This window comes from Mastigoproctus giganteus, chromosome 11 (genome assembly GCF_048544385.1).
Source record: "Mastigoproctus giganteus isolate SK-2022 chromosome 11, ASM4854438v1, whole genome shotgun sequence".
NCBI classification, from domain to species: Eukaryota; Metazoa; Arthropoda; class Arachnida; order Uropygi; family Thelyphonidae; genus Mastigoproctus; species Mastigoproctus giganteus.
Genome location: NC_143585.1, coordinates 129,153,240 through 129,175,185, shown reverse-complemented (window position 1 = coordinate 129,175,185; position 21,946 = coordinate 129,153,240). Strand labels below are relative to the sequence as shown.

The following is a 21,946-nucleotide window of genomic DNA, read 5'->3' as shown; positions in this document are numbered from 1 at the left end:
TGTTGTTATAGGGTTTTGGGTGCATCAGCAACTTATGCCATTACTCATGAGCTGAACGCAGGCAACAATTTGAACATAGTTTATTTGGATTTCAGCACGGCATTTGACAGTCCCTAATGAGAGGGTACTGCATAAGCTGTAACATGTTGAAATTACTGGAAAAATTCTAAGATGGATTGGGTCGCTGTAGGGCAGAAGGTTGTGATTAATGAATATTCTTCAGAATGGTGTAAAGTTAGAAGTGGGGTCCCACAAGGATCAGTTTTTGGACCACTTTTGTTTCTGATTTTCATAAACGACATCAACAAAGGAATAGAAGGCATAATGTCAAAATTTGTAGATGATGTAAAGATTGGTAGAGTAGTTAATAGTACCAAGCAGTGCTTCTTCAGGATGACTTGAACAGGCTGCAAGAATGGTCAGAAAAGTGGCAGCTTTGTTTTAATGCACAAAATGCAAGGTCTTACAATTGAGAAATAGCAACCCCCTAAAATAAAGTATACACTTGGTAGGGTTCAATTAAAGGCAGTACAGGAAGAAAAGGATCTGGAAGTTATAATATGGGCAGATACAAAGTTTTCTGAGCAATGTAAACAGGCAGCCAGGAAAGCCCATGGTGTTCTATCAATGATTTATTGAACATTAACCTGTAGAGATATGGAGGTCCCACTGGATAAAGCCATATTTTGTAAGACCACATTTGGAGTAGTGTGTTCAAGTATGGAGACCTCATCTGAAAAATTACATTGAGCCTCTTGAAAGAGTCTAAAGATGTGCAACTCACATGGTGAGATTGGCACAAGGGCAACCATAAAAGGAAAAACTCTGATTATGTGGGATACAGAGTTTGGCAACCAGGCACCCCAGAGGTGACCTGATTGAGATTTATAAGGCTCTATGAGGGGTTGGTAAAATGAATGAAGGAAGAATTTTCATTGTTATAAAGAATTCCAAACTAGAGAACATAAATTCAAATTACAGGGAAAGAGGTTCAGACTGGATTGTTGGAAGTTTTCTTTTAGCCAGTCGTTGATTACTGGAACAGGTTGACTTCGCAGGTTGTTGAGGCTGACAGTTCGAATAAATTCAAAGGTCAACAAGATAGTTATTTATGTGGGGAAGGGAGCAAGTAATTTGTATTTTTTTTATCTGCTCATGTTTTTTTTTTTTGGCCTGCGCAGCAAAAGCCTGTGGTTTCCTTGCACTACATGACTATTACTATAATATGTCTGCAAATTGTTCTATGGTCAATTTGCTATTTGCTAAATGAAAAACTCAAGTTTTTAGGAGGGTAAACCATTCTACACTCACCTGACACTGACTAACCCAGCACATTGTGAAAAAAAGACAAATAAAAATTCCTCAGATCATTGACAGGGCACATTTAGGCAGCAGAGAATGTGTTAAGCAAGTACATTAGCCACTGGAGTGATTTGGCAGTAGGGGTTAACATTTTATATAACCTTCAAAAAACTGTAATTTCCAAGAATCTGGAACATGCTGGGTCTTGAGGATGTTGGAGGAGGTTCTATTGTATTTACATAAAACATAATATGGAATATAAATTACTTCATATAATACCTGGTCTTAATATTATCCTCCTTTCCCCTTCAAAGTGATACAAGATTCACCATTGATTGGAAAAGTTTTGTTTTGTCATTTTCAGGGAAGCTAGTGGCTTTTAATTAAAAGATGGAAATGAGTCCAATACCTTACACAGCTAAAAATGCATAGAGCAACTAGTGAAAAATAGTACACGCACGTTTTAAAAAGTACACCTAGTGTACTTTTTAAAATTGAGTTGCAGGTAACGAGTGGCATGTTAGCCACAATTTTCCTATCCCTAATTTAATGAACAGATGACCAATTAAAATGTAAACTCTACAAAGAGAATACATGCATGTGATATCAACTCATGTGTGAAAGAGAGAGCCTTTGTGCTTGTTATAAGTTGAATTCATGTTATCTCTTTAGCTGTTAAAATCATAGCAAAAAGAATTCATGTAAATAAAATTGAATTTCCTGTAACTATATTCTAACTCTGGGGTAATGAAAAGTGGTTTTCGAGAAAATCAAAAGAAAGGACTTCATGCTAACAAAAAATACATGAATTGGCTCAGCAAATAGTATCAGTATTAGTTATTAGTCATATGGTACAAAGAAGCCTTAGAATTTTGCTGTAGCAGCAAAAAAATAAATAAATAAATAAACAATTAAAAATAAAAATGACAGATAAATAATAAAATAAAATCAAATAAACTACATATTTCTGACTCCCTCTTCACATCAGTGTGTATCCAGCTAACCATTTTTGTTATGTTATGTTATTGTTTGTTATTTTGGTTTTTAGGAGCATTAGCAACTAAGGCCATATTGCTCCGGGATATGCGGTGGTCATTCCCTGACCTTTCCGCATCCTCCATATTTGGTGGTGACGGGCTCGAACCCCGGTCTAATCAAGAAGTATGTGCTACGCACTGCTGCTCCTTCCCACCTGGCTATGGAGGCGCCCTAACCATTTTTCATCACCTACTTGAATTCACAAACTACAAATGAAGGCATGGTCAATTTCCCCAAACCATCCACCTCAACCACTCACGAGGGTAACTTATTCCAGTAATTAATAACTAAGTTTATAGTTTTCTAATGAGCCATTCTTGTGGTTGGAGCAAGCAGAATAACATGGGCTCAATGCCCCACAACGTCATCATCCTCTACACCCCCCAAACATAATCAGCAATCCAAACAACACAGCATTTCATTAATTGCTTATGAGGCCATCTGGCTAAATATGTGGGCTATCAGACACAGCTGCATCATTTCAAATATGCTTGCCTGTCCCGATGAATGCAGCTTCCACAGCATGATAGCAAACAGCTCTCTGCACACTGGTTCCAATGACAATGACAAAACTCCAATTAAACAATGACCACAAATTACACAGTATGAAAGCATTTGCCATAACTAAGTTGGACATTCCGCACACCAAATGCCAGTTAATTTTTCAAATGCTTGCTTGCAACAATTTTTCCCAAATAACAGTTCAAATTCCTCTTGTACATCCAGTACCTGTATGGAAATCAGTGACATCACAAAAATATTATTGCTTTTGCCACTGTATTTTTAAATTATTTTGATTTCCCAACCTTTGTACCACTTTCAGTGCCCTGCTGCAGCTGGGCATTGAAAGTGGCTACAAAAATATTCTACTTTCAATTTCTTATACTTATTAACATCATTATTCTATTATAGTTTGAAAATTATCGATAATACATTTCCACCCTATAATAATATATCATTTTATTATCAAAAATTATCATCTTCATTACAGTATCCAAAATATAAAACATCAGAAATGTATAACATTGGATAGGCCTATATATTTTAGCTTTATAGTTGTATTTTAAAAGGGAGGGATTTGTTTGTGGATTTGCTTTTACATGATTATATGTCTGCCAGGGGCAAAGGTTGATGACGTTGTAGAGCGGATATCATCTTTTAAGGACAAAAAAGGTGATATAGTTGTACACGTTGGCACTAATGATATTAAGAGTAGGAGACCGGCAGAATTACTTAACAAGTACAGGTCACTGTTGAAAAAAAGCCGTGAATTAGGGTTGAATTTGAAAGTGTCTGCAATTCTGCCCAGACACGATAGGAGGGAGTATATGATGAGAGCCCTGTCGATCAATTCGGCCCTGGAAAGATTGTGCAAGGCTCAAGGGGTAGAATTTTTTTCAGCCTGGTCTGTACTTGTTAACAGGAGAGACTGCTTCTACAGGGATGGGATACACTTAAATAGAAAGGGTGCAAGAATGTTTGCTGATGCTATCGAGGCAGTGTTAGGTGGGTCGGAAAACTGCTAGATTGGGGGAATACAAGGACTAATAGATTAACAGTAGCCACTGGCAGAGGTGAAAGTGATTCTTGCACTGCTTCTATTGGAATGAGTCGCAGCCTGGAAAATAAGATGCAGGATATTTCAGAGACTGCTTGGAATCATTGGGGGTACAAATAAACACATAGGTTGTGTTAGGGTAGCTAAGAAAAAGAACAGGTGCATGTATACTTGCGTGTACACCAATGCTAGGAGTTTAGTAAATAAATTTGATGAATTTGAGGTATTGCTCAAAACATCAAAGGCAGATATTGTGGGGATTTCAGAGACGTGGTGTCACACAGATATAAGGAATGCAGAACTGGAATTTGGGGAGTACAATGTCTACAGAAAGGATAGACAGGATAGGAAGGGAGGAGGGGTTATGCTATTAGTTAAGAAATTCATAACATCCAAGGAAGTGAAGCCAGTTGACATTGCTGGACAGTGCAGTGTCGAGTCAGTTTGGTGTGACATAAGCACTGGGAGATCTAAATTGAGAGTAGGAGTGTGCTATAGGCCTAATGACTCTGATGAGTATAATAAGAAACTGTACGGGGAAATAGAGTGGGCCAGTAAATCAGAGAGTCTTATAATGGGGGATTTTAATTTCCCAGATATTGACTGGAATTTGGGGGCTGGTCACTCACACACTAGCAAGGCTTTTGTGGATTTATTGGATGATTGTTTTCTACATCAGCCTGTTCGGGAGGCAACTAGAGGGAGTAATACTCTTGATTTGATTATCAGTTGTGATTCTTCATGCATTAAGAATCTGCAGGTAAATGAACTACTAGGTGGCAGTGATCACAGTGTGCTGAAGTGGGATTTACTCAAAGAGGTAACTACCATTAGGGGTAAAGGGAAGGGTTATTGCTTTCGTAAAGGCGACTACGTTGGACTGAGACAGTATTTATATTCTATACAGTGGGACCAACTGATGATGTTACCAACAGCAAATTCAAAATGGGAAGCATTCAAAGAACTTATCTTGGAAGCTACTAGGCTTTACATACCAACTAAGAAATATTGTTCAAGGTTTAGGCCTAAGTGGATGTCAGATGAACTAATGAGACATATGGCAGAGAAGAAAAATGCATGGGATACATACAAATTAACACATGACACAGAAGCCTATGATAGATACAAGTTGATCTGTAACCAAGTTACAAAGGAGGTTAGGCAGGCGAAGGCAGATTACGAGAAATCTTTGGCAAGGGATGCAAAGAAAAACAGCAAAGAGTTCTTTACTTATGTAAACTCTAAAAGGAAGAGGGTGAATCAGATTGGTCCACTTGATATCGATGGGTCAACTGTTGATGATCCTGCCCAGGTAGCTAACAAACTGAATGAATATTTTGCATCGACATTCACACATGAGGAGTTATTCAGCGAGGGGAATGTCAGAGGTGTATTCAACTCTGGCAGTAAGCTAGAAAATCTTGTAATAACTGAGAGTAAAGTGGAGGAGAAGTTGTTGAAGATAAACACAAGAAAGGCAGCTGGGGTAGATGGGATCTATCCAGTTATATTAAACGAAGTAACAAAGGAAGTAAGAAAACCCTTAGCCATAAATATGAGAGCTTCCTTGGACTCAGGGGAGGTACCCACATACTGGAGATGTGCAAATGTGATCCCAATTCACAAAGGAGGATCAAAAGCTGACACAAGCAATTATAGACCTGTGAGTTTAACTTCTGTTCCAGGAAAATTAATGGAGGCACTAGTTAAAGAAGCACTGCAAGATCATTTAGACAAGACTTCAGTTATAGCTCGGACACAGCATGGTTTTGTTAAAGGGAAGTCTTGCCTGACCAATTTGATTGGATACTATGATGCAGTCACAAAGGAACTGGATGCAGGGAATAACTTTGATATTATATACTTGGATCTTAGAAAGGCTTTTGATACTGTTGCACATGGAAGACTGCTGCACAAATTGGAGCAGTGTGGCTATGGATAAAGGGGTGGTTGAGGGGGAGGAGACAGAGAGTGGTAATCAATGGACACTGCTCATCGTGGACTAATGTTATTAGTGGAGTCCCTCAGGGTTCAGTATTATTGTTTTCTGTATTTATAAATGATATTGATTCATCAAGCTTAATGTCCAAGTTTGCAGACGATGCGAAGGTTGGCAGGGTTGTCAAGGACACTACTGACACTATGCTACTGCAACAGGATCTGGAAAGGTTGAGCAGATGGGCTGAGAGGTGGCAAATGAAGTTTAACATTGACAAATGTAAAGTACTACATATGGGAAAGAGCAACCCCAGAGCAAAGTATCAACTCTGTGGTACTACACTGACAGTGGTAGAGAATGAAAGGGACCTGGGGGTGGTTGTGCATGCAGATATGAAGTTTTCTGAGCAGTGCAGACGGGCTGCAAGAGTAAGTCATGGTGTATTGTCGATGATATATAGGAATTTTTCTAGCAGGGATAAGGAGGTGATTATTCCCTTGTATAAGGCAATAGTCAGGCCACACCTAGAGTACTGTATACAGGTCTGGAGGCCTCATTTCAAGAAGGATGTAGAGATGCTGGAATGAGTACAGAGAAGGGCAACAAGATTAGTGAATGGAACAAAGGGGTGCTCTTACGAAGAAAGGCTTAAGTTTTGCAAATTACAGTGTCTGGGGACTAGGCACCAGCGAGGTGATCTGATAGAGGTGTATAAAGCCTTGAATGGTTTTAGCATGCTCAATGCTGATGGGATTCTTCCTCTTGCTCAGAATAATCACCTGAGAGGGCATAAATTCAAATTGAGAAAAGACAGATGTAGGATAGACGTGAGGAAATTTGCCTTTAGCCAGCGGGTGGTTTGTTTGTGGAATAGACTTCCATCCCTTGTCGTGGAAGTTGATAGACTAAATAAGTTTAAGGCTCAGCTGGACAGGTATTTCGAACGAACAGAGGGGTGAAGTGGAAGTGGTTATTTTTTATTTATTATTTATTTTTTTTTTTGGCTGATGATGCATAAGCTTGCTTTCTTGCATCAAATGCCTCTACTAATGCTAATGCTAATGATGTATCTGGGGTTGTAAATCAAATATACTGCTGAAATTAGAGCGTAAAAATAAATAGCCTGCAAAAACTAATGAAATATTATATTCAATACAGAATAATCACATAAAGAGTGATTCAAAAAAAAAAAGGTAAACACTTACAGATGCTTATTTCTTTTCTTACGACAAAGCACACATATGTCAATAATTCTCAAATACAAAATAAATCATGAAATTTTTAAAATCCCCACAAAAAATGCAATTTCCATCCCATCTGCATGGGGGGGGAATGTTTTCCCTTCCCCATGGGCAAAAGCATTTTGTGTCATTTAATTTGCAAAATTAAATGAACAAAAATTAAATGACAAATTCAGTCTTTGTCAAATTCATAAGTGTGCAATGTGGTTTTCATACATGGAAAGGATCCACCACAACCTAAGTTAATTTATAATTGGCATAAGCAGTTTGTAAACAAGGGCTACATCTCAAAATGGAAGTCTGGGTCACTGAACTTCTTAAATGTATAACAAATTTTTGCCAACAACAGATATCTGGAGAAACTGGTTTCCAAAGCAATTCGGAAACTATGATAGCAGTTTGAGAACCTCCAGTAAAACCTACAATGGGGGGGGGGGGGTGGCGAACCTTCTTAAGTGTGCATGACAAAATTGGCTAAATCTTTTAAAAACTTCCCTCGCGTGCCCCTCGGAAGGCGATATTCAAGACATTTAATCACACATTTTTTTCACAATTTCGTCAGTACATTTTAGCACTCTGACTTCAAACAAATCAATGCATGAATACAGCTATTTACTGAATGGTGTGACGCCACCGTTCTCTCTGCCAGGCATGTGACTACATGCCTGGCAGAGAGAACAGGTGCTTGCAGGTCACACTCAAGATGGATTTTCTAGAGTGATGTTTCGAAGTTTGAAATTTTTTTGGGACTGAATTCCGTGTGTTTCCAAAAAATTTGTACATGTGCCACTTTGGGCATGCATGCCATGAGTTCGCCACCCCTGACCTACAATCTATTAATGTTTCTCCAAGGATTTCCATTCTCTTCCTTGCCTTAGCCATACAATAACACAAGTAACCAACAAGCACAACATACAAACATTCTTCTTTATTAAAAAAAAAAAAAGAGAGTTGAACTTCTTAGTAAAATACAAAGGATATTAAAAAATGGGCGATTCTAGATGTTGACCAGTTATAAGGTGTTATAAGTAGGACCCAGGGTGATGTGTTAGGGGCCCTTGTTTCTAATTTTAATTAATAATACCGACAATGGTATTACAACTCATGCTAACTGCAACTGAATACACCAACCATATATGACCAAAACTTTATTAAGATAAATTAAAATAAAATAAAACAGGACAAAATTTTGATATAAAAATAAAAATGCACAAACAAATGCAGAGTTAAAAGCGATAAAAATAAAATACGTAAGATTAAAAATATACAAGACATATTACAAATTAAAAATGATAAAAGCGATAAAACGACACCATAGCTTTCAAAGGCAACCACCTCCTTTATCAACAATAGCATATCTTTAAATAATATCAGCAGGATCATGGCACATGTTACTGTAGGAGCATGGAAATTATCCTCCACACATGCATGGAGAGTAGAAATGGCTTGGGAGTGTGCCAGACAGAATTGTTTATTCTTACAAGAATTATGGTCTCAAAAAGGGGGTGATATAGACTCCCCTATTTTTATTGATGATATTACACTCCAAAGAACAAATCTCACATATAATTCCACTTGTACCCTCGATAGATACAGGGTCTTTTACCTTTGACATGACTGTGTGCAATCTCCACCCCGATAGCTGCACACAGCATGTCTGACAAGTTCATTAACATTCTCAAGATCTGTTCTGTTAAGCCCAGACATTAGGGAATGTATGCAGCAGCATACATTCTCTATGCACAGAAGTGTGAATGCCTCTCTCTGCCTATGTTTAACTACCTCTTCTGGGGGTAGCCACATTTTTGAGGATCTGCTGTGACATGGCTATTCTCCTCCAGTCCAATACGGCCCTAATTACATTTTTATGAGTGTCGGCTTGTGCTGTGCTGTAGTGTGTATATTGTCCATGGCACATGGATTTCCTATACACTCTTGTTTTTACTCTGGGGCCATCCCCATACCACCTGTTTCCACCTCTGAAGTGAACTGAATGAAAAGGGGAAACCCACTGACAAAGTTGAGAACAACATCCTCCCCTCCTCTACATATAATGGCGAACATATCTTTAACATAATGTTTCCATGCATGCATGGAAACGCTATGTCAAAGGGGAGGAGAGGACGATGTTCTCAACTTCCTCAATGGGTTTCCCCCTTTACTCAGTGAAGAGAGAATACTCAGTTAAGGATAACTGAGTATTCTCAACAGCAAAGCAAAAGGCTCAAGCTAATGGAAGTGCTGTGGCTCACAGAGCAGAACTGAGGGGGCCAGTTGTCCTCTGACTCACAGCCTTATAAAATGCACTGTTTGCTTGATGTTTGCAGAGCAATCGGGTATGGGACATGATACTGCCAAGGGGGATGTCTTTGTGTGTGCACGATGCAAGGAGTGTATCGATATCAGGCAACAACTCGGCGTTCTTGTGGGCCTATATGAGAGCTTGAAGGACAGGGTGGATGCCCTCGAAGAAACTAAATTGAGGGCCCATCAAGCTCTCAGCTGCCCACATCAACGCCAGAGCTTGCACTTGGGCATCGCGTGACACAGAGACAACCCCCAAGGCAGAATGCGCTGGTCCCGAAGGAACTAGTAGTTGTTGGTGACTCTATTGTCAGGGAAACGGGGAACATGCTTTGTAAAAAAGCTAGGTGGAACAGGACCAGGGTATGTCTGCCAGGGGCAAAGGTTGATGACGTTGTAGAGCGAATATCATCTTTTAAGGGCACAAAAGGTGATATAGTTGTACACGTTGGCACTAATAATATTAAGAGTAGGAGACCGGCAGAATTACTTAACAAGTACAGGTCACTGTTGAACAAAAGCCGAGAATTAGGGTTGAATTTGAAAGTGTCTGCAATTCTGCCCAGACACGATAGGAGGGAGTATATGATGAGAGCCTTGTCGATCAATTCGGCCCTGGAAAGATTGTGCAAGGCTCAAGGGGTAGAATTTTTTTCAGCCTGGACTGTACTTGTTAACAGGAGAGATTGCTTCTACAGGGATGGGATACACTTAAATAGAAAGGGTGCAAGAATATTTGCTGATGCTATCGAGGCAGTGTTAGGTGGGTCGGAAAACTGCTAGCTTGGGGGAGACAAAGACAAATAGATTGACAGTAGCCACTGGCAGAGGTGAAAGAGATTCTTGCACTGCTTCTATTAGAATAAGCAGAAGCCCGAAAAACAAGATGCATGGTATTTCAGAGACTGCTGGGAGCCATTGCGGTACAAGTAAACACATGGGTTGTGTTAGGGTAGCTAAGAATAGAAACAGGTGCAGGTATACTTGCGTGTACACCAATGCTAGGAGTTTAGTAAATAAATTTGATGAATTTGAGGTATTGCTCAAAACATCAAAGGCAGATATTGTTGGGATATCAGAGACGTGGTGTCACACAGATATAAGGGATGCAGAACTACAATTTGGGGAGTACAACGTCTACAGAAAGGATAGACAGGATAGGAAGGGGGGAGGGGTTATGCTATTAGTTAAGAAACACATAAAAACCAAGGAAGTGAAGCCAGTCGACATCGCTGGACAGTGCAGTGTTGAGTCAGTTTGGTGTGACATAAGCATTGGGAGATCAAAATTGAGAGTAGGAGTGTGCTATAGGCCTAATGACTCTGATGAGTATAATAAGGAACTGTACAGGGAAATAGAGTGGGCCAGTAAATCAGAGAGTCTTATAATGGGAGATTTTAATTTCCCAGATATTGACTGGAATTTGGGGGCTGGTTACTCACACACTAGCAAGGCTTTTGTGGATTTATTGGATGATTGTTTTCTACATCAGCCTGTTCGGGAGGCAACTAGAGGGAGGAATACTCTTGATTTGATTATCAGCAGTGATTCTTCATGCATTAAGAATCTGCAGATAAATGAACCACTAGGTGGCAGTGATCACAGTGTGCTGAAGTGTGATTTACTCAAAGAGGTCACTACCATTAGGGGTAAAGGGAAGGGTTATTGCTTCCGTAAAGGCGACTACGATGGACTGAGACAGTATTTAAATTCTATACAGTGGGACCAACTGATGATGTTACCAACAGCAAATTCAAAATGTGAAGCATTCAAAGAACTTATCTTGGAAGCTACTAGGCTTTACATACCAACTAAGAAATATTGTTCAAGGTTTAGGCCAAAATGGATGTCAGATGAAGTAATGAGGCATATGGCAGAGAAGAAAAATGCATGGGATACTTACAAATTAACACATGACACAGAAGCCTATGATAGATACAAGTTGATATGCAACCAAGTTACAAAGGAGGTTAGGCAGGCGAAGGCAGATTACGAGAAATATTTGGCAAGGGATGCAAAGAAAAACAGCAAAGAGTTCTTTACTTATGTAAACTCTAGAAGGAAGGGGATGAATCAGATTGGTCCACTTGATATTGATGGGTCAACTGTTGATGATCCTGCTCAGGTAGCTAACAAACTAAATGAATATTTTGCATCGACATTCACACATGAGGAGTTATTCAGCAAGGGGAATGCCAGAGGTGTATTCAACTCTAGCAGTAAGCTACAGAATCTTGAAATAACTGGGAGTAAAGTGGAGGAGAAACTGTTGAAGATAAACACAAGAAAGGCACCTGGGGTGGATGGGATCTATCCAGTTATATTAAAGGAGGCAGCAAAGGAAGTAAGCAAACCCTTAGCCATAATTATGAGAACTTCCTTGGACTCAGGGGAGGTACCCATAGACTGGAAATGTGCAAATGTGACCCCAATTCACAAAGGAGAATCAAAGGCTGACACAAGTAATTATAGACCTGTGAGCTTAACTTCTGTTCCAGGAAAATTAATGGAGGCACTGGTTAAAGAAGCACTGCAGGATCATTTAGACAAGACTTCAGTTATAGCTCAGACACAGCATGGTTTTGTTAAGGTGAAGTCTTTCCTGACCAACTTGATTGGATACTATGATGCAGTCACAAAAGAACTGGATGCAGGGAATAACTTTGATATTATATACTTGGATCTTAGAAAGGCTTTTGATACTGTTGCACATGGAAGACTGCTGCACAAATTGGAGCATTGTGATATTGGAGGCAAATTGCTGCTATGGATAAAGGGGTGGTTGAGGGGGAGAAGACAGAGAGTGGTAATCAATGGACACTGCTTATCGTGGACCAATGTTATTAGTGGAGTCCCTCAGGGCTCAGTGTTGGGTCCATTATTGTTTTCTGTATTTATAAATGATATTGATGATGGTATATCAAGCTTAATGTCCAAGTTTGCAGATGATACAAAGGTTGGCAGGGTTGTCAAGGACACTACTGACACTATGCTGCTGCAACAGGATCTGGAAAGGTTGAGCAGATGGGCTGAGAGGTGGCAAATGAAGTTTAACATTGACAAATGTAAAGTACTACACATGGGAAACAGCAACCCCAGAGCAACGTATCAACTCTGTGGTACTACACTGACAGTGGTAGAGAATGAAAGGGACTTGGGGGTGGTTGTGCAGGCAGATATGAAGTTCTCTGAGCAGTGCAGACGGGCTGTAAGAGTAGCTCATGGAGTATTGTCAATGATATACAGGAATTTTTCCAGCAGGGATAAGGAGGTGATTATTCCATTGTATAAGGCAATGGTCAGGCCACACCTAGAGTACTGTATACAGGTCTGGAGGCCTCATTTCAAGAAGGATGTAGAGCTGCTGGAACGAGTACAGAGAAGGGCAACAAGATTAGTGAATGGAACAAAGGGGTGCTCTTACGAAGAAAGGCTTAAGTTTTGCAAATTACAGTGTCTGGAGACTAGGCACCAGCGAGGTGATCTGATAGAGGTGTATAAAGCCTTGAATGGTTTAAGCATGCTCAATGCTGATGGGATTCTTCCTCTAGCTCAGAAAAATCACCTGAGAGGGCATAAATTCAAATTGAGGAAAGACAGATGTAGGATAGACGTGCGGAAGTTTGCCTTTAGCCAGCAAGTGGTTGGTGGAACAGACTTCCATCCCTTGTGGTGGAGGTTGATTGCCTAAATAAGTTTAAGGCTCAGCTGGACAGGTATTTTGAACGAACAGAGGGGTGAAGTGGAAGTGGGTTTTTTTTTTTTTTTTTGGCTGATGCTGCATAAGCTTGCTTTCTTGCATCAAATGCCTCTACTAATGCTAATGCTAACTACACAGAATAAAATCTATCACAATTTTCAATTTACACAAAATATTAATAATGAATCATACCTCAATTAATATTAATGAATCATACCTTGATAACTTGTTGGTCAGAAAGTTCTTCATTTTCAGCTTGCCGTACCATAAATACGGCAATGTCTTTGTGAGTTTTAGTCATTGCAAAGGCTTCTGTAAGATTGGAAAGAAGCAAAATAATTTTAAAACTAAATTAAAATTAAAGGAGCAATCAAAATATCTATGATTTTTAATAATGCCATGAATTACTGGAATATTACTTAACTTCTGTGACTTAGTCATTAAGCACTCATTTGGAAAAGTCTGAATACAATCTGGTCACAGACTGGAGGAATTTCTGATGGCTTGGGTTTTGATTTAGCCAGTCTCATATACAAGTATAAGTTTTTTTTCTGTTAGTTATTCTGCATACCTGCTGACTTTTAGAAATTGAATCTAGAAAACTTTAATGCAGATCTAACTTCCTGCTGGAAAGCACTGAAATGGTATTCTTCATATGATTATTAATATTTCTTCATATGATTATAAGAAGTTATGAATATGTAAAAAGAAAATTACACGGTCATTATGATATGCGACGAACTATATTTTAAATCCATTTAATTTGTTTATATGTTCTAAAAGTACTTTTAGTTATTTGTATTTTGTTCAGTTATACCAGTATGGGGTATTGAAAAGTTTATGTATTAACAGGTCTTTTATATTAAAATAAAAAAAATTAAAAAAATGCTACAAATATACACTTGTGTAAAAAGACAAAAATTATTAATTAGTGCCTTTTACAAAAACAAATGCTGAAATAAAAAATAAAAAAAAAAAACCTTCATTAAGAGAAATATATATGTGTTTCATTAATGGCAACCTATTTTCATAACCACATACAAAAATAATAATGAATTATTTGCAGAGCATTACATGACAAAGTGCACTTTAATGAAAAATAAATCTGCTATCCTCATATAATAAGCAGAACTATTTTTAATTCCAAAGTAAATAACTGGATACTTAATATATTAGTATGAAACAACTATTTTGAATTCCAGAATAGATATCTAATATAACTGGAGCAAGCAATACTCAGATAATAATCAGTCAATCCTCAAGGTAAGGTTTGCCAATATATATATATTTTTGAAGAGTAAAAATTAGGAGAAATAAATATTTTAAAATAACTAGGGCATAAATGAATCAACAAAAACTCAGATATATTAGGAATCTCAATAACCAAATTTGAAGTACTGGTAGTCAAATACAGACATTGTAGGGATATTGGAGACATGGTGCCACTCAGACATAAACGATGTGGAATTTGAATATGGTGAGTACAATGTATACAGAAAGGACAAAAATGTGTTTATGTTTCACGGCAGTCTCTGGGGTTTCCCCCATTAACCGCTGTAGCATCTGTATGAGGTATGTGCCAATGCTGGCATTGATAAGTGTGGGTGTGTAGTGGTGTTTGTTCTGTTGAGTGTTGTTTACCGGCTCCTGGCATCTTCACGGGCATGGGGCATAGAACAAGTTTGTTCACTGCCACCTGCCTCCCGTCCCTAGCCACAAGAAGGTACACCAAGGTGTACACAGTGCACTGATAGTATGCCCAGGAAGAGGTTCCTCCAGAGAGGAGCCTTCCCTGAGCCTCCAAAAAAAAAAAAAAAAAAATCCTCAGAAAGGAGAAGTGGTAGGAGGAGTGGGGAGATACAGTTGAGAAATTCTAGCAAAGAATGTGAGAAGTGAAAGTAGTTGGAGAGCAGGTGAAGATGGTAGCAGGTTTCTTCTGTTGGGTGTTGAGTCCATTATCCTGCATCTTCTCTTGAAAACCTTGTCCACAAAATTGGCAAATGCCATGAAGGTCTTTTTACTGGAGACCACTGTGCTGCTTCTTCCAGTCTGTAAATATTTGTTTCCAGATGTAATCTGTTCTGATGTCCAGGTAAAAACGAGTCATAGATTATGTGAGAAATTGTTTCTGGAAGGCTGTAAGAGCAATTTTGAGTGTCAGAGAGCCCAAGAACGAACAGATTGGAGTTGATGCTCCCATGCCCTGTCAGCATGAATGTAAGATTTAGGCCTGGGCGAAACCATTGAATTTCCTGTTTTGTAGAGATCTTAACCACTGGAAGGAATTGAAATGCAATTCTTCTCAAGTGCGATTTGGTCCATTCCTCTTGCCAGGCCTCGGTCATGGTTTTTATGATGCTGCTGTTATCTTCTTTTGGTGATATTATTAGATTTATGCTGAAGTTGTTTATCCTAGCCGGTATTTGTCTTCAGTGATATTGTAGGTAATGATAGGCCACTTTGTACTGTATTGGTAGTTAGCCATTGATCACTTGGAGAGCGGCCGCAGAGACGGTCCTACAGGCCCTTGAAATAACAAAGAAGAAAAAGCGTTGGGCCTGGAGCAGATATCTCTTTAATAGGCTATGATTAATTTATTGGCCCCAGGTGCCAGTAGCATAGCAAATTATCAGGATTAGAATGCTCTCATAATAGAGCTTCAGAGTAGATGGCTTGATTCCCCAAGCCGTTTTAGTTTTTTTTTTTTTTTTTAATGTGAACCCCAAACACGAGAGGTATTAGAACCTATAATACTTAGTACCATGTTTGGGTGGGAGGTTGAAAAGACGAAAGAAGATATTTGTTGACATTGGACTTGAACTTCTGTAGATTGTAATTTTCAGGAAATACGTATGAAGGAAGGTTGTTCCAGAAAACGGCAGTTGAATGAATAAATGAGGAAGATGAAAAGTTGGTTCTGTGGGTTTGAAGTTGGATAGTAAATGGATGTTGGCTGGTGACGGCACGTGTTCGGACTGTTTTGAAAGAGAGAGCGGGAATTATAGAAGCCAATTCAGAAGAACAGTGCCCATGGAAGTATCTGTTGAAGAGGCATGCAGCAGAAACAGTACGTCTATGAGAAAGCGAGTGGAGAGACTCTGTTAAAGATGAATCATTAATTACCTAACTGCCCTCTTCTGAATGGAATCAAGAAGCCTGAGAGAGGTTTTGGGGGCACCACCCCAGATGTGGGAGCAATATTCCATGGCAGGGCGGATTTGTGATTTATACAGAGTGAGCAGCTGTTTGGAAGAAAAGTAACGCCGAGAACGAAAGAGAAAACCAAGTTTTTTAGATGCAGAGGAAGCAATATTTGTAATGTGCTTGTGCCAAGAGAGATTAGAAGTCAGGGTAATCCCCAAAAGAGATATATCATTTTGCCAAGAAATCAGAGTGTCACTAAAGATAAGCATAGGAGCAGAAGAATCCTTTTTGTGAGATATAAGACAAGACTGAGTTTTAGAAGGGTTGAAATCAACTAAGTTGTCTTTGCCCCACTGGAGAATTACCTGAAGATCAGCATTTAAGGAATTGGTAGCAGATTTTCGAGAAGTTGAAGCTGATTGAGCAGGACAAGGTTTCTCAAAATGGAAAGTGGAATGCAATGTGCTATCATTGGCAAAACTATGGATAGGATTTCCAGTCAATTGAAGAAGGTCATTAATATACAAGAGGAAAAGAGCGGGGGAGAAAGAACTGAACCTAGGGGGACATCGGCATTAGTGGAGAAGTTAGAAGACAGAGAGCCATCTACCATCACCCTCAGTGAGCGATCACAGAGAAAACTGGATAACCAATTACTAAAAACAGTTGGCAAACCATAAGATGGAAGCTGGTTTAGAAGACCTTTATGCCAAACACGATCAAAAGCCTTTAAGACGTCAAGAGCAACTACTTGTGTTTCACCGAACCTTTCCACTGAATTAGTCCATAAATGGGTAACATAAACCAGAATATCACCAGTGGATCGACACTCACGGAATCCATACTGGCGATCGTTGATCAGACGGAAGGTTTCTAGGGAGTTTAAGAGTTGGCGGTTAAATGATTTCTCCATTACTTTAGAAAGAGTAGAAGTAATTGCAATGGGATGATAATTGGATGGGAGGGATTTGTTACCCTTTTTAGGAACTGGCTGGATATGAGCAAATTTCCAAGCAGAAGGAAAAACACCTTTGGAACAAGAAAGTGAAAAAAGGTGGCAAAGAATAGGAGTAAGTTCAGGAGCACAGGTTTTGAGAACAAGTGGAGAAATACCATCAGGACCTGGGGCTTTCTTAGCATCAAGATTCATCAAAATCCTTCTGATATCTTTTTGATGGAAGACCACAGGAGGCATTGAATGGAGCATGTTGGGAATGGTGGAAGGTGTTTTACCAAGATCATTAATACATGAGCTGGAAGAAAAATGGGATGCTAGCAGGTAAGCTTTATCCTTGGCTGAAGTGACAACAGAACCATCTGGTTTGGACAGAAATGGGCAAAAGTTGCAGCCAATAGCTTTGGCAAGAGACCAGAATGCACGGCTACCATTAGGGCAAGAAGTAAGTTTTCTATTCTTAGCCTGTTCAAACTCTAGTTTGTACTGATTAATAACTGCTTTCCAATTGTTGCGAGCTTTGGTGTAGACAGAAAATGAAACTGAAGAATTAGAATCAAGCCAATTACGATATGCAACATTCTTCTCTTGAACAGCCTTAGCACATTTATTGGAAAACCAAGGTTTAGATAAAGGACGAGATTTTAAAGTGGAGTGTGGGATAAAGGATTCCATTCCTGCAAGAATAATTTCACTGACACGATCTTAGCAAACGTTGACATCAGATGTTTTGAAACAGTAATCCGACCATGGAAAAGAAGAAAAGAAGTCTCGCAGGTCATCCCATTTTGCATTCTTGTAATGCCAAACAACACAAGGTTGGGAATAGTCATGAGATAAAGGTTCCATTGGAGAAGAAACAATCACCAAGTTGTGATCTGAAGTGCCTAAAGGACCTCTCACTTCAACCGTGTACTTAGAAGGGTTGTTTGTGAGAAAAAGATCAAACGTATTGGCTGTATGATTAGGATTGTCCAGTATTCTTGTAGGTAAATGAACAATCTGTGCTGGTCATTAGTAATTGCAAAAGCCTCAGCATCTCGACCTGCTGGGTCGGTTTGACTAGAAAATGGAAGCCAGCTGGAGTTGTGAACATTAAAATCACCAACGAAAATTATCTCACTGTTAGGAAAGTTGGACTGGAGAATGTCAAGTTGCAAAGAGAGGAAGTCAAAGAGCTCCAAGTGATTAGTGGAGTTGGGAGAACGGTAGAGACAACAGATAAATTTGACACAATGAGGTAGAGAGATTTAAGCCAGAGAAGATCGAAGAGAGGAGATTCCAAATTGCCATGTCTCTGACAGGGAATATCGGAACGGACATATGCACAAGTACCACCATTGAGGCAAAAGGAATCATACAGCGAATAATTTGGGCATCTGAGATGAGCAGTAGTTGAATCAACCGATAACTGAGATTCTGTCAGAAAACGTACATGGGGTTTAGCAGACTGCAAGTGGAAATGGACATCGTTGAGATTAGAATTGAGACCACATATATTTGTGAAATGAATTAGGAAGTGCTTGGGAGGTTTAAATCTTTTTTGCAGATAAGCTTGCTCTATTAGTTTGACAATTCATGGTGTATTCAATAGTAAGAAAAAGTGGGTGGGACATGCTGTATGAAGTAATGAAATTTTTGGATATGGCGTACACATGTTAAGAATATACCCAGATCCTTGACATAACGTGGCCTCGACAATGCTCCCCGCATACACACACTACTCGGACTCCCTCCAGTCACTATCTGGTAGAGTAGAGGTAGCAAGATTATACACTAGCTGATCTGGAAGCCTCCTAGAGAGTTACCAATAGGTTCGGTCTGGTGTACTAACTAGCGGCCGGCCTGCGAACACCGTTTAGAGCTGTACCCTCAAAATGTAAGGAATATTGGATCTCGCCACGACGTTCATCATAACCTCAAAAGTCATCAATCATACTGCATGATGGAAGAGATAGGGAAGGGTTGACCGGAACTTAGCTCTAGAGACTAAACATGGGTTCCACCACTTCAAGCCTCCAATAAGCAAAGTGGTGGTATTTCACCGGTTGATGAGAGTCATGTACCACCTAGTACTGCCTGGTAACATAGAGGGGCGGCGTTCCTCCATGTGGTGTGGGTGCCACACCTCGACCCCTGCTTACGTTGGTTCACACCTGGGTGGTCACCCACCATGTACTTGTGCATGGAGGTTATACCCAGGATTACTAACAGTCCCACCATCGTGAAGGTGCACGCAGAGGATTTGGCTGTCACAGACCGTCCGGACTTCGCCGAAATTGGGTCCACTTGATCAGTTCCATTAGCATTTTAGACTCCCAGGTAGCAAGTACAGCTTGTCTGGCATATCTGAGAGAATGTCTGTGACAACTTCAAGGACCGAATTTGTGATTTTGATCAGTTGGTGATTCTGATCGGTGATTTTGATCAGTTGGCCTGTTATCTTCTTTATTTTCTTGATGACGTATTTTGTGTGGGCTATGAAGTTTAGTCAGTCATCTAGGATTACTCCCTAGGTATTTGTAATTCCTGACTAGTTTAATTGATTTTTTACTTAACCTGATGTTAAGTGGTCTATTTAATATTCCTTTCAGTAACATTTGTTTGGTTTTTTCCACTGATATTTGGAGTTTGTGCATGTTGCACCATTCAGATAAAATGAAGTTTTCTGAGCAATGAAAAATGGCTGCAAGAGTAGCTCATGGTGTCTTGTCAATGATATACAGGAATTTTGCTAGCAGGGATAAATAAGTAGGGTGATTTTCTCCTTGTATAAGGAAATGGTCAGGTCACGAAATGAAACACGCTCCCAAACTGAGAATAAGGACACTCAAGAAAATGTCAATGTTAACAAAGAAACAATCAACGAAAAGCAGCAGGAAACTCCCTACATGGATTCCTCCCTACCAGTGGGCACTGTCCATGAAAAGTCACTGGCACTCAAAACAGCACTGGAATCAATATTTAAAGAACCGAATAACAGGATCACCTTTGTGAGGTCGCAAATCATCACAATCTTTAACAAGATGGAGACTATCCTTTTCAAGACCTATGTTGAGAATGAAAAGATCACCGCAAGGCTGCAGGCCTATAAAGACTGTGGGGCAAATAAAATGCAACAGCGTGCTTCCACATATGCTGAAACGCTGAGGAGTAACCAAAATCAGGGAAAACAAACTCAGAGTGGGCCCCAAAAAAGGAAGCAACCTCTCTTGATGACACCCAACTTGGTTGTGCTTAGACCTGTGGCCACAGATGGCCCCCAGGAAAAGAGAACTAGTGAAGAAATAAAGACAACTGTGATGAAGGAACTAAAGGATGACCTCAAAGCTACTAAGATAAAGTCCATCCAGAAAACGAGGAATGTAGGACTTGTTATTGAAACGAAGACATACAGACGATACTGGATAACCCAAAAATTGCCACCTTGGGTTTGACTGCAGAATTGCTGAAAAAGAGAGGACCTGTTATCATTGTCTTTGACATAGACCTAACCCCGGAACAGTTAGCCACTGAGATCATAAACAGAAATCTGAGACCGACCCCCCAGCAACTACAGGAACAGTGAACCTTAGTGCAGCCCAGGTACTCCTTCAGATCTAGGGCAGGACCAAACAGAAACTGGGTTCTAGAGCTGGCCCCGACTGTCTGGCAGCAACTAAAGAATCAAAAGAGAATCTACATTGAATGGGGATCCCACTGATTCCGGGAGCATATGGCAATCCCGAAATGTTTCCGGTGTTGTAAATACGGCCACACAAACAGAATCAACCTGCGGTCACTGCTCTGGCAGGGGACATGAATATAAAACATGTCCAAACAAGGAGCAAGATCCAATCTGGACAAACTATAAGGCAGGGAAAATGGACCATTCGCTTTATCTTAAAGTAAAATTGTTATACCAGTCACGAACTGACTATGGAGAGACGCCCTAAAGAGTACAACAGATCCAAAATTGCAATAATACAGCATAACACGCAGACAGCTGGAGCAGTGGCCCAACAACTTAGGGTCATAGCGGACGAGGAAGCAGCTGACGTCCTACTGCTACAGGAACCATATACCCACTCAAAACGAGTGTGTGGATAACCGGCAGCATACAAAATAGTCCATGACGAGAGTGACACCCCTTGGGCTGCAGTTGTGGTCCGCAATCCCAATTATATTGTGACTAAAGTAACACAGCTTTGTGCACCCTGGGCGGCGTGTGCTCACATCTTAATGCCATTGGGCCAAATCTATGCTGTGGCCCTTTACAGCAGGCCAGGCGAGGACATCTCACCCATCACCAGGTACTTGCAAGCCTTGACCGGCATGCTCCCTGATCAAAGGATCATAATTGGGGCAGATGTAAACTGCCGCTCCCCAGCCCGGCACAGTCTGACCCCAGACAGGAGAGGTACCAGAAATGGACAGATTTTAGAGGACTTTCTCTCGAACTCCCGGTTCACTATCCTGAACAGACCACACCAGATGCCTACATTTTGTAATACCCTGTGGGAGGCGACTATTGATGTCACGTTGTCCACGGGAAACCTTGCAGGGTACGTTGAGGATTGGATCGTCAAAGACTTGTGGACGACTTCCGACCACAGGGTGATTACCTGCCAAATCAGAAGATTATTAAACAGGCTACTGATACCTAAACAAACACTAAATCGCTTCGCCATCCGCTGGGCAAACTGGGAAAGGTTCAGAGAGGTCTTAATGCCTGCTGTGGCCGAACACCTGGTATCAACAAACCAGAATGGGGACCCAGATGAGA

General features: G+C 40.1%; 1 protein-coding gene across 1 annotated transcript in view; it reads right to left on the bottom strand.

The window, feature by feature from the left end:
- Nucleotides 1-21,946, bottom strand: part of LOC150078425 (putative DENN domain-containing protein 10 B) — a 122,713-nt gene that overhangs the window by 9,466 nt on the left and 91,301 nt on the right. The window contains exon 6 of the mRNA XM_090384562.1: nt 13,300-13,394. Within this exon, the coding sequence (XP_090240688.1) occupies nt 13,300-13,394 (95 nt within the window). The remainder of the gene's footprint in view (nt 1-13,299; nt 13,395-21,946) is intronic.